Source organism: Neofelis nebulosa, chromosome 5 (assembly GCF_028018385.1).
Source record: "Neofelis nebulosa isolate mNeoNeb1 chromosome 5, mNeoNeb1.pri, whole genome shotgun sequence".
NCBI lineage: Eukaryota > Metazoa > Chordata > Mammalia > Carnivora > Felidae > Neofelis > Neofelis nebulosa.
The window spans coordinates 2,385,438-2,398,166 of NC_080786.1; the positions used below are offsets into that span (position 1 = coordinate 2,385,438).

The 12,729-nt window shown below is 47.5% G+C and overlaps 1 protein-coding gene across 7 annotated transcripts in view; it reads right to left on the reverse strand.

The window, feature by feature from the left end:
• Positions 1-2,035: 2,035 nt before the first annotated feature.
• CNOT10 (CCR4-NOT transcription complex subunit 10) overlaps positions 2,036-12,729 on the reverse strand; it is a 77,403-nt gene continuing 66,709 nt past the window's right edge. For 3 of the 7 annotated variants that reach the window (XM_058729297.1, XM_058729291.1, XM_058729290.1), the window contains exons 14-19: positions 12,298-12,432; positions 8,994-9,124; positions 7,780-7,815; positions 7,452-7,579; positions 3,412-3,487; positions 2,036-2,467 (exon numbers count right to left, since the gene is read on the reverse strand). In XM_058729297.1, coding sequence (XP_058585280.1) covers positions 2,316-2,467; positions 3,412-3,487; positions 7,452-7,579; positions 7,780-7,815; positions 8,994-9,124; positions 12,298-12,432 — 658 coding nt within the window. In that variant the 3' untranslated portion in view covers positions 2,036-2,315. The remainder of the gene's footprint in view (positions 2,468-3,411; positions 3,488-7,451; positions 7,580-7,779; positions 7,816-8,993; positions 9,125-12,297; positions 12,433-12,729) is intronic. The other 4 variants (XM_058729294.1, XM_058729293.1, XM_058729296.1 and 1 more) reach the window with 2 other exon arrangements.

The window sequence follows — 12,729 nt, forward strand, 5'->3', positions numbered from 1 at the left end:
CTCTGCCCCTCTCTCCTGCTCACGCTGTCTCTGTCTCTCAAAAATAAATAAATGTAGAAAAAAAATTAAAAAAAAATATTAACCTATTGTGTACTAACAGCCCAATGTATTCTCTACTTAACACAGCAATATGGGGCCTCACCTGCTCACAGCTGTTCCTGCTTTCCCACAAACCAAGCGGCAAGCAAGGAAAGTTCTCATTTCTTGAGATTTATGCAAAGATGTATTGTCCTCAAGTACAATGAACAGGCCTCTTCCCATTTCACACAACCATGATCCTCTACAGTTTACCAATTTATAAGTTCTGTGGACTCACTCTCCAGAAATGCCCAGGCCTAACAGTTCCGCCACCCTCCTGCAGCACGAGTGGGTCCCCCAGAGCTGCTGCTGATCTGGGGCTGACAGCACGGAGTCTGCTTGGGATTCTCTCTGCCCCAAATAATGAACATAAAAAGTGGAGAAAGACCCCCCCCCCCCCCCCCCCCGCTCTGAGTCCTTTGTGGGCAATGTCTAGTTACCTCCACAAATACCTTGTTCTGGTAGATATCCCTATCTGAAGTGAGTTCAGCAACAGAGTAAGTCACATCAAGTGTTGAGTAAATGATGTGCTGTTATCCAAACACTTTCCTCTCCAGGTGTGAAAATGGGGAAGTACAGAGATCAGCTGGGGTGTCATACTTCCCTGTCTGAACGTGGTCTCCAAACTGGGGAACTGAAGAGGTGTAGACAGCAAGGGACACTTCTAAAAGCAAGCTTGGATGAACCTACGAAACACGGTCTCAACCAGAAGGTCACCCAGTTTTTTTTTTTTTTTTTTTTTTTTTTTTAAAGATTTTAAGTAACCTTCACACCCAATGTGGGACTTGAACTCACAACGCTAAGGATGAAGAGTTGCATGCTCCTTTGACTGAGCCAGCCAGGTGCTCCTCACCCAATTTTTCTAAACAAGTCTGTATTACGGCTTTTTTATCCCAAAGTTAATGTGTTGACCTTATGGACAAATTTTGGTCATGTCAATCCCATAGCATATACCTGTCTCTTGAAAAGATGCAATTTTTAAAAAAATTATTCTTTCGGGGCACCTGGGTGGCTCGGTCAGTTGAGCGTCTGACTTAGGCTCAGGTCATGTTCTCACAGTCTGTGGGTTTGAGCCCCGCGTCGGGCTCTGTACTGACAGCTCAGAGCCTGGAGCCTGCTTTGGATTGTGTCTCCCCCTCTCTCCCTGCCCCTTCCCCACTCACACTCTCTCTCTTGCTCTCAAAAGTAAACATTAAAAAACTTTTTTTTTTTAAATTATTCTTTTTTTTTTTTAATTTTTGGGACAGAGAGAGACAGAGCATGAACGGGGGAGGGTCAGAGAGAGAGGGAGACACAGAATCGGAAACAGGCTCCAGGCTCCGAGCCATCGGCCCAGAGCCCGACGCGGGGCTCGAACCCACGGACCGCGAGATCGTGACCTGGCTGAAGTCGGACGCTTAACCGACTGCGCCACCCAGGCGCCCCTAAAAAATTATTCTTTTAAGTAATGTCTACACCCAACATAGGGGTCAAACTTATAACCCGAGATCAAGAGTCACATGCTCTACGACTGAGCCAGCCAGGCGCCCCAGAAAGATGCAATTTTTTAACTTTTCGTTTGCACCTGCATGGGGCTTAGCCATGAACCTGGGGCTCCCTGCTGACAGCCTCCAGAAGCAGGGCCTCTGCCTGAGGGTGCAGGCGGGGTGAACAAAACCAGTGCCCTCAACTGGCTTGCTCTTCATCTCTAATCTTGAAGCAAGTGATTCCTATCAGCCCAGTCGTCTCCTCTGAAGCCAATTTTACTGGCCCCATGGGTTTCACTATGCATTTTCTGGTCCTTTCAGTCCCAAGGAGGCAGAAAACACATCGGTGTCCCTCCTCTCTGCCCCCAGGCCAGCTGCTGGGTTGGCTGCTCATCTACTGACAGCTGTGGCAGGTTTGAAAGCTTGAGCACTAAACCTCAGGGGCTAAGACAGTCCAACGGCTGCAAGAACAACAAAACTGTACAAGACTCTTCTGGTAAGACCGTGTTTTAATTGCCTATGACACAGATACATCACATAATGGCTCACAGTTTAAGACTAAAGAAGAACAGATGAAAATGAGTTTGTGAACCCTTAATTTTAACTAAGCTTCCTGCAAAAAGAAAACCAGGGGTTAGAATCGTTTCAAAAGCGTGTCTTCAAAACTAGCACCTTTCACCATCTTTCTTTTATTCGTTCTGCCGTGATACAACTGAAAAGGCCTGTAGATACCCCCCGGTCTCAAGTAACAGTTTTCTGAGAGCAAAAATGTCACTTTCTGTGTGCAGTGAAAGCCGGCATTTGGATGGGCTGGACCGGGTGGACAGGCTGGAACACTGGCTTCTTTCTCATCTCAGACAGTGTTTTCACCGCAGGAAGCAGCTGATTCCTTTTGATGATCTGTAAGGCCAGCTGGGTGTTACCTATAAAAACACTTCCCGTTAACGAAGCAGCATAAACACCATCACGCACAAAGCGAGCCATCAGCAGCGTGCAAGGGAGCCAAAGGTGGTCCAGGAGAGCAGCAGTCTGCCGCCGTTGCTGCACCCTGAAGCCACATAACACATCTGTCCCATCCCCAGAAACCGATTTCAGAGACACGGGGTGCGCCCTGGGCAAGAGCCCCACAGTGATTCGAAGACACAGCCCAGCTTGAGAACTGGTCTCCGAAGGTCGACTGCATGGAAGAGGGCTCTGGGACCAGTGGGCCAGCCCTAATCACAGCTTTCGGGAAGCCAAGGCCAGCTGGGTACCAGGCACTTAAATGCTGGCGACAGCTATAAAAAGAAAGGAACCATGTAAGGATTCCCACGATCAAAAGGAGACACGACTTAGAACTCTTAGTATGTCTGTTTCTTTAATTTCTTCCACACAGGTCTCCTCTCTGCTTCACGCTGTCTTAGATAGGGCCCGCAGCCGTTCTTCTCAGAAGCCACGTCCTCAAGGGTTGTATGTGCTCAGAGGTATGGCCTGGATTTAGGTTTGGATGATTCTCAGCAAAACTGGCTTCCTGTAAAACTCATTAATGATGTCTACAGTGTGCAACTCTTAGCAACTGGCATCCTGACTCATGTTCTCAATTCATTTGGGCTGCCTAAGAGAAAGGTTAATTAGCAGGGATTAAACCATAATTAGCTGTCAGAAGCTATGCTTCCCTGCCTTTTCACAGATTAAAAAAAGAAGCAGATATGGCTAACTCGCAAGAAGCAGGAATTTGTAAGATACCAAAAGTTCACCGCTAGGAGAACTTGATGGGTGATACGTTCAAGGAAGGCAAAGTTTCAAATTCAAAGAGGTAAAAGCAGATACCAAAAGCCTGGGGCTCTTTGAAGGGGTCCGGTCCTAATGAGAGAGAAGACTTACTTACCATTTTGCAGCTCCAGGTAGACCGCCAGTAAGATGGCTTCAGGGGGCACCTCCTTAGGATGGATCATTGAAGCCGCCTTTGCTCAAAACAAAAAGACCCCCATGAAACACCAACCGCTTGAGACAAACTCCAAGGAATGCCGAGAGGAGGAAAACAAAGCCTACCGATGGCAAGTTCGCAAACTCGTGCAGCTCCTTCTCACAGGAGCTCCCAGGAGCGACTACAGTTCTGCTCTGACATCTGTCCTTGTCCCTACAGATTCAACTGCACATGTAATTTTTAGTTCGATGATTTTCCTTACCTAGGAATTCCTTTTTAAAAATATTTTTTTTGACATTTTATTTATCTTTGAGAGAGAGACAGAGAGAGAGAGAACAAGTGGGAGAGGGGCAGAGAGAGAGGGAGACACAGAATCCGAAGCAGGTTCCAGGCTCCGAGCCATCAGCCCAGAGCCCGACGCGGGGCTTGAACCCACAGACCGTGAGATCATGACCTGAGCCAAAGTCGGCCGCTCAACCGACTGAGCCACCCAGGTGCCCCCATCATGAATTCTTTTTTTTTTTTTTTAATTTTTTTTTCAACGTTTTTTATTTATTTTTGGGACAGAGAGAGAGACAGAGCATGAACGGGGGAGGGGCAGAGAGAGAGGGAGACACAGAATCGGAAACAGGCTCCAGGCTCCGAGCCATCAGCCCAGAGCCCGACGTGGGGCTCGAACCCACGGACCGTGAGATCGTGACCTGAGCCGAAGTCGGCCGCTCAACCGACTGAGCCACCCAGGCGCCCCCATCATGAATTCTTAATAGGGGAAAACTTTTCTTCCCTCTTGGTTTTTGCCTGCTTGGGGTTTTTCTCCCATGTGTTGACTCTATTTGGTTTTAAGAAGATGTCAGACATTTCTCATTCTACACTCCAGTCACTCACTGGTGCAGGTCTGTTGGTGGCTTTCACTCTAGACATCGTTGCATTTATATTCAAATCTGCATGTCCATTTGTGTTCCTAAGTGACAACTCAGTATCGTAGGCCCCAAGTTCCCAACCTAAGCAGTAAGAATTCAAACTAAAAAGAAAAAGTTGGTGACACGGGGGCACCCGGGTGGCTCAGCTGGTTAAGCATCCAACTCTAGATTTCAGTTCAGGTCATGATCTCATGGTTCATCAGTCTGAGTGCTGTGTTGGGCTCTGTGCTGACAGTGTGGAGTCTGCGTGGGATTCTCTCTCTCCCTCTCTCTCTGCCCCTCCATAACACTTGCTCTCGGGGGGGAAAAAAAGCCCACCAAAAACTTAGAAACAAGCATACCACTAAGCATTTTCGATGTCCTCATTCTTGAGGACTGAAAGAGCACTCTGTCAAATAAAATAATTTAACTATTGGGGCGCCTGGGTGGCGCAGTCGGTTAAGCATCCGACTTCAGCCAGGTCACGATCTCGCGGTCCGTGGGTTTGAGCCCCGCGTCGGGCTCTGGGCCGATGGCTCGGAGCCTGGAGCCTGTTTCCGATTCTGTGTCTCCCTCTCTCTCTGCCCCTCCCCCGTTCATGCTCTGTCTCTCTCTGTCCCAAAAATAAATAAAAAAAAAACGTTGAGGGGAAAAAAAAAAAAAAAATTTAAAATAATTTAACTATTTAAGCAACACGCTGTCCTTTTCTGGACCTGAGGGTCACATCTCCAGCTAGCAGTTTCTCCCTGACCAGTCCTGAGAAAGGACGCCGGGCTTGCTCTGGGTCAGCCGTGCCGAGACCAGAGGTCTGTTTCCTCAGGCTGGGCCTCTCTGGGCTGCAGCCCTTTCCCCACCCGCACTATCAACTCGTATTTCCCCATCCAGTCTCGGGTGCTCTGGTGCCAGGCTGGTCTGCCTGCTCCCTGATCAGAAAGTGCACTCGTACAGACGCTTTCTGACCAGACAGGAAGTCTTAGTCCGTGCGGCTAAGACACGGACTCATCCTGAGAACCACAGGCGTGCAAACGGCTAACAGTAATCCAAACAGATTTCCCCAAATGCTAGGGAGAGAGGAGAGCGAATGCACCGTGGATACGCAGACAAAAATAGGTTTCTGGGGAACGGAGAGCTTCGGGGAGGCGCCCGCCTCAGTCCTCTCTCTCTCAGAATGGAATCGGAGAAGCAGAAAATGGGGAGACAGGACTCGCAGGCCCAGCTGTGAAGATGGGAGACGTCTGGGGGACCAGACGCTTGCACAAGGTCAGCTCCCGGCAGCCCCAGGAGAAATCTCGGGTGAGCAGGGACTCGCACCCAGGGCACACGACCTAAGTTCCTCACGAGTGAAGCAGGGAGGCTTTTGTTCCTCTCACCACCGCCCTGAGGGGCAACAACTCGGTTCAGGAAACAGAGTTCACACTTCCGGGCCAAGCCTCATTCGGGCAAGAGCCTCTTCCCAGCATGCTGTGGGTGCTGCAATGTCCACTTTGCCTCCAGGTGGCTAGTTACCGCAGGTCACTTATCGTTCTCTGCGTGGACTACAGTCTGCAGCTTTCCCGCAGGTACGAGAATTCACAGCAGCAATTTTATGAGACTTGCTGGTGCTGTGCTCACTGGCCGTTCAGCAAGGCTAGTGGTGGGCAGGGAACCTCGGAACCATCTCCGCAGAGCACGGCCCTGCCCTCCCAGGCAGGGCGGGCCTCCCAATTAACACAGGTTCAGGCACTGGATTAACCTAAACCCCAAGGGACCAAAACAACCCCGCCCCTTCAGACCCAGAGCCAGCCCTGACCCATCTGTCTCTCCCGGCGTGGCAGCCGCCACGGCCACCTGCTGCACGAGAACCTGAGCTAGACTGTGCACTCTGCAGCTTGGATCAAAGGCCCTGTTTGCTCCAGTCACTGGGGTCCATGGGCACTCTCAGAAGGGTTGTTAAATACCCTAGCCCTGCCACTAAGAACAGTGAGTTTTTCAACTCCTTCCCCGTCAACTTGTGTGACTCAACTGCGAGATGACAGCACACACGTTTCCCTGGATAGTCCCATCACTCAACTTTTCTGATTTGGGATCAGAAGTGCCGACGAGATGCCACTAACTTAACTAAATATCACTCTTGGCTATTTCTGCACGGTAAGGTTCTTCAATGCTATACACAATATGGTGGACTTCCTAGGAAATTTCCAGGAGCCACCATTATCTCTGGAGAACAGGTTCAATTTCAACGTCAGTTCCCCCGACAAGCATACAGGGACGTGGGCCCTCTCATGTGCTGCCGGTGAACATACCATTCGGCACAAACTCTCCGTATTTGAAGTCTTAGAAGTCTGCATCCCTCTGACCTTGCAATTCCCTTCTTAGGCAGGGTCGTAGCATGCCTACCTGTTTACTGTCTTATTCCCATGGCTTACTGAGAAATAAGTGCTCAGACACTTGCTGAATGATTATCCTTTTGAGGAATTGCCCCTTTCTGAGTCTGTGACATCCCTCTGGAGCTGCCACTGGTGATACACCTTCCCCTTCTATAGGTAAGGGTCCGTGACTCATCCGGGGATGGGCGGGAATCCTAAAGAGGCTCAATCAAAATCTTCCCGGGGCCCTAGTGATGATGCACCATTTCAGCGGTAGGGTTCAGGGGTGCATTTCAGGGACAGGCTGCCAGCTCTCTGTCTGAAGTCTCTTGCTTTAGTGCTCCAGCCCCACAGTTCGTACCCTGCCGCCCCATGACCAGTCTCTGCAGCTTCTAGCGTGCCCTTCGACAGCTCTTTTATGCACATACAAGAAGTCCTTTCACTTAGCAGGTCTCGGATATGTCATCATTTTGCTACACAGAGTTTACAGATGCACGTGTTCGGCTATATGGATGCACCATTATTTAGACGATCCCTTATTTACACTGGTTTCCAGTCTTTTGAAATTTTAATTATTAAAACTATCAGGAAGAACTCTCCAGTAAGTGCCTAGTTCATTTTCAATAGCTGATCGGTTGTTTACCTTGCAAGGGTATTTTTAAACTTGGGAAAGTAATATTCTGATTTTTAACAAACTGACCAGAGCCTCAAACTCAGCAACAAGACCCACAGACTGCAAACCTTTTGCTGGCCTCACCTGGTGCAGACACTTTCGAGCCTTGTCGTATTCGCTCCGCAGACAGTAGGCGCTGCCGAGATTGAACAGCATCACGGTCCTGGCAGAGGTGACGGAACTGGGGTAGCACTGGGGGGCCCGCTTCCCAGCTGGGGAAAAAGAGCGCGGACCGTGCTGAAGAGGCCAGGGCAAGGGCAAGAGCGCCACCCAATCGACCGCCCCAGCGGCTGCGCAGAATAGAGCTCAGCCCTATTTTTAGGCTGACAAATGAAGGACACAGAAGGCTTGAGTCTACATCTTTGGGATGTGAGCCAGGCTACTTTAAGTATTTACGAAACTTCTTACTCACAGGATTCCATTGCTTCATTTTCACCTTTGTCCGATCCTACAAAGACAAGAAAACAAACCTGAGGGGGGTAGGACAACACGGCGTATTTTCTAGAAACCTAGTCTGTTTATGAAATGGAAAAATCCACTCTATCGAAGCAATCTCTCAGTATGTCGTGGGAGGCTCTACTGGAGGGTACTGGCAGGTAGCCCCCTCCCCCCATGCCTGCATAATAATCTTGAATACAATGAATGCCAGTCTTGCTTCCTTAAAAACTTAGCCATGATTTAAAACTCACTTGTGAATGCTTTCTACTTTTCCCTGGACTGCTGAATCCCTCCAAAGAGAAAAATACAGTATGAGAATCAAAACGAATTGTTCTAGAGGTGCCTGGGTGGCTCAGTCGGTTAAGTGTTAGATTCTTTTTTTTTTTTTAATTTTTTTAATGTTTATTTATTTCTGAGAGACAGAGAGAGAGAGAGAGAGAGAGAGAGAGAGAGAGAGAGAGACAGAGAGCAAGCAGGGGAGGGGCAGAGAGAGAGGGAGACACAGAATCCAAAGCAGGCTCCAGGCCCTGAGCTGTTGGCACAGAGCCCGATGCGGGGCTCAAACTCTTGCACTGAGATCATGACCTGAGCTGAAGTCAAACGCTCAAGCCACTGAGCCAGCCAGGTGACCCTAAGTGTCAGATTCTTGATAATGCCTCAGGTTGATATCTTGCAGGCTGCAGGATCAAGCCCTGGGGTTGGGCTTTGCCCTGAGCGTGAAGCCTGCTCGGGGTTCTCTCTTCTCTCTGTGCCCAGCTCCCATTCATGCACACACGCTCTCTCAAAATAGATACACACAAACGTTTCAAAACAAAACAAATTTTTCTAATACTACCATGCTTTCAAAAGTGAAAACTGATTTAAAATAGTCTCTCTTTTCTTTTTGGTAAGTAATCTCTACATCCAACATGGGGCTCGAACTCATGACCCCGAGATCAGAGTTGCACGTTCTACCAACTGAGCCAGCCAGGAACCCCTCTATAATGAGCATTTAGACCATATGATAATCAACTCCCAGATCTACCCAGCAAACAATTACTACAAAGTAAGTACAGCCAAATTTGTAGACGGCCAACCTAAAATTTCCTTCCCTTTCCAACTGTGCCCTTGAATTTCCACACATCCTGAGTTACAACAGGAAGGCTGTGGAAATGGTGACCAGTTCTGATCAAATGTGTCCTCACGAACCTTGGTCCTGTTCATTTGAAGAGATGCCCAAGGAAACATCAGTGACATTCTCGGGGTTCAAGTGAGTAATGGCATCAGATATCCTGTCCAGAGATATGAGGGCTTCTGCAGCATATAAATGGCCCAAAAACCTAAATGAAATAAACAGGTCACATACACACAACACCCAGTGTACAACAAGCTTTGGTGTACATATGCTTCATGTATTTCACGTCTATAAATGGATTAATTAAGGGCTAAATTTTATCTCTTTATAAAAGTATCTTAAAATATACAACAATTGTTTATATTAGCTAAGCTGGAACAAATGACATGTGTCGATTAAGAAAGCAGCTGACAACAGGCAAACATACTGTTCTGTTTATGCAGAAAGTAACATCAACATGAAGCTCTGTTTTAGAATGAAGTTCTAAAACAGCAGCTCGGTCGAAGGATGAAGCCATCAGGCTCTGCTGCTGGACGGGTCCAGAGACAGCGGAGGGCCAGACTGGACTGAGACCAGATGTGGGTTGGACCAACTTTACTTCTATTCCAAAGGTTTCCTGCTTTGTCAAATCTATTTTATGCCCACTGACATCAGGACGGATACACATCCTCCTGGCTTACAACAGCCTGCTTCTTCCAGTCCTTTGCTTACAAGATGATTTTTCCCTACGATCACCTGGTTGATTTTTCAAAAATAAAACAGGATTAGATATTTTACACGTTTGCTGAAAATCTTAATGACTTTTTCTACATGAGAACAAAACAAAACTTTTATCGATTTAAAGTTCTCCAAGTTTGGTCCCACGTTTCTATATCCAGTCACTATTCCCACCCCCTCAGAGATGGCTCTTCATCCCACCAGACAGTGTCCTGGGCTGGGCACACCCACTGCTCCCCGGTGGCCTTGCCTTCTTGGGCAAGCCTGGCCTCATCCCCACAAGCCAATATCTACTCCTCTTCTTTTTTTAAAGATTGACTTACTTAGGATTTTATTTGTAAAGTAATCTCTACATCCATGATGGGGCTTGAACTCCCAACACCAAGATCAAGAGTTGGAGACTCCACTGACTGAGCCAGTCAGGGGCCCCCCCATATTTTTTTTAAGTTTTTTTACTTACTTAATTTATTTAATCTCTATGCCCAACTCCTTTTAAATGGTTAGCTCAGGTCTCACCTACTATAGCTAGCCTGCCCCAACTGAATCTGTCCCCATGAATCTCAAGCCCTCAAATTTTAGGCTTTTTTCAATATAATCTTTTTAGGGATTTTTTAATATGCATTAACTACTCAAGAGCTCTTTAATTTTTTATTAAGGAATTTCTTCTAAGTACCAGGAGCTGCAATGACTTTTTACTTTGCTTCTCCACCAAATACTCTAACAGAACGGACAAGTTTTTAAAAAATCAGTAACTTCAATTATATTTTGAAATAAGATAATTTGAAGTTTTTCTTTAGTATCCACAAGCCAGTAATCATCGCAAAACACAAACACATATATCTAAAGAACTAGTTCAAATTGTTTTCTGTGAATTTATTTCAAGACATTTTCCATTTTTAGCCAAATGCAACGCCTTCGTGACACCCAAAGCCAAGAAACCTTTGACTACGTGTCCGGAAAGCAACAAGGAGTGAGGGGGGTCGAGCTGCCGAGCTGCCAGATGCAGAACGACCCACCTGTCTTTACTGGGAAGACAGACAGCGATCTCGCTGTTCACTAAGAAACCAACACTCAGGAAAGGAGAGTTAAGAGAATCAAAAAAGAAATGACCAGACATGACTTGGCCAATCCCCTGAAAGTTGATAAATGAACTTAGAAACCGTCCAACAGAGGGCACGAACCTACTTGGGATTTATCTGAGAATAGGGACCACAATGTCAACCCAAGAATTTTAAGAAGCAGTGAGGACTTGGGTTTCATTTCTGTTGAAAAGAAAAACAGAACACCGCTCTCGCTCTCGCACTGGCCGAGCGCGTCACAGCCACAGCCTGAGCGCTGGATTGTGGCGATGGCTGTGGCAGCCGACCCGGCTGGCTGGGACTTCGCTGGGGCTTCACGGAGCTGGGCGACGGAGCCTCCCCTCAGAGGGAGCCCGCCTGCCTCCAGCTGGAACTCAGGCTCCCTCCCGGCCTGGACGGACGCTGGATGAGGTTTTCTTGCAGAAGGGCAGCTGTCTTAGGTCTGAATTGTGGCAGTCTCTTACCTCACCGGATGCTCTCTTTTTTTTTTTTTGAAATACAAACGTGTGTTTGGGGAACACTGGCCTGAAACAGCCTTAATCGATGTTAATTTTAGATGCTTGTATACAGTAATACGTTTTCTTGAAGACAAAAATAATTAAACCTTAGCAGAATTATTCCTCAGAGTCCGATCTCACAATTCTAAGCACTGCACATTATAAACAAGACCACTAAAACGCAAGAGGAAGTCATTCTATTTTGGAGATCATAAGTATTCACCCACAGGATGAATGAGAAAAACAACTTTCCTAATGGTATGCAGAGTATTTGTGGCTTTGAGTAAAAGCCACATACAAAGATTCAGAGGGCGCCGCTTCTCATTCAATTTCCATAAAAGGAAAGATGTGCTTTAGCAAATGTTAGAATGACAATATGACACTACTAGTGAGGAGGCCTCTGCGGAGTCTGAATAAAACTCCTGTACTCAGGGGCGCCTGGGTGGCGCAGTCGGTTAAGCGTCCGACTTCAGCCAGGTCACGATCTCGCGGTCTGTGAGTTCGAGCCCCGCGTCAGGCTCTGGGCCGATGGCTCGGAGCCTGGAGCCTGTTTCCGATTCTGTGTCTCCCTCTCTCTCTGCCCCTCCCCCGTTCATGCTCAGTCTCTCTCTGTCCCAAAAATAAATAAAAAACGTTGAAAAAAAAATTAAAAAAAAAAAAAAAAAAAAAACAAAAAAAACAAAACTCCTGTACTCAGAATGCTTGTCGGCCCCTTCAAACCGCAGTCCTTGCATCAGAGTTATCCCGTTGAAGAAACTCCGTGTCGTGTGGGACTTCTCCCTGAGGACTCCCTTTATCTTGGGGACGAATATGTGGACACGCGCTCCAGACAGGCCCAGCAGCGGACAGGAGACACTGCAGTTCCCACTTCCTGACGCCCCGTCCAGCCAACGCTATCGCTGTTAATCCTTGAGGTCCAAGGGAAAAGAGCCTCACACGGAATTACCAAATTAATGCTTCAATCAGTTGCCTTGTCTAGATAATATACATCCCACCGAGGGGGCAAAAAGCAGCAATAGGCACCAAAAACTATCGAGAACCCCCACACAAAACAAACCCGGACGCACAGGGCAAGCCACACTTACTTAAGGGATCCTGACAGCTTGGGCTGCTGAAGAAGTTTATCTGCGTGATTCAAAGCCATAAGGTTATCACCTAAAGCCAGAGCCACGTAAGCACTGCAGGCAAGTATGGAGCATCTGGAACACAAAAGGGAAGGGCTGAAAACCTGAGTTACAAAATTGACAACAGCTGTATTTGTCATTAAAGAGGAAAGAAGGCCCTGATTATAGCTGTGACAATCTGGAAAGGAGGAAGCCACAGTTAAGCGTTAGGACGAAGGAGAAGCTACCATCTAAGGCGCGCTGGGCCGCCCGTTACCTAAATCATCTTTGGCTTCCATCCGGCTGACTCCCATCTCTAACAAAATAACCAAAAGAGTCACAATATGTACTTTGCCTGTCAAAAAAAGAATGCAGTTACGGGCCTAGTGAGAACTTACTTCCCACAGAACATTT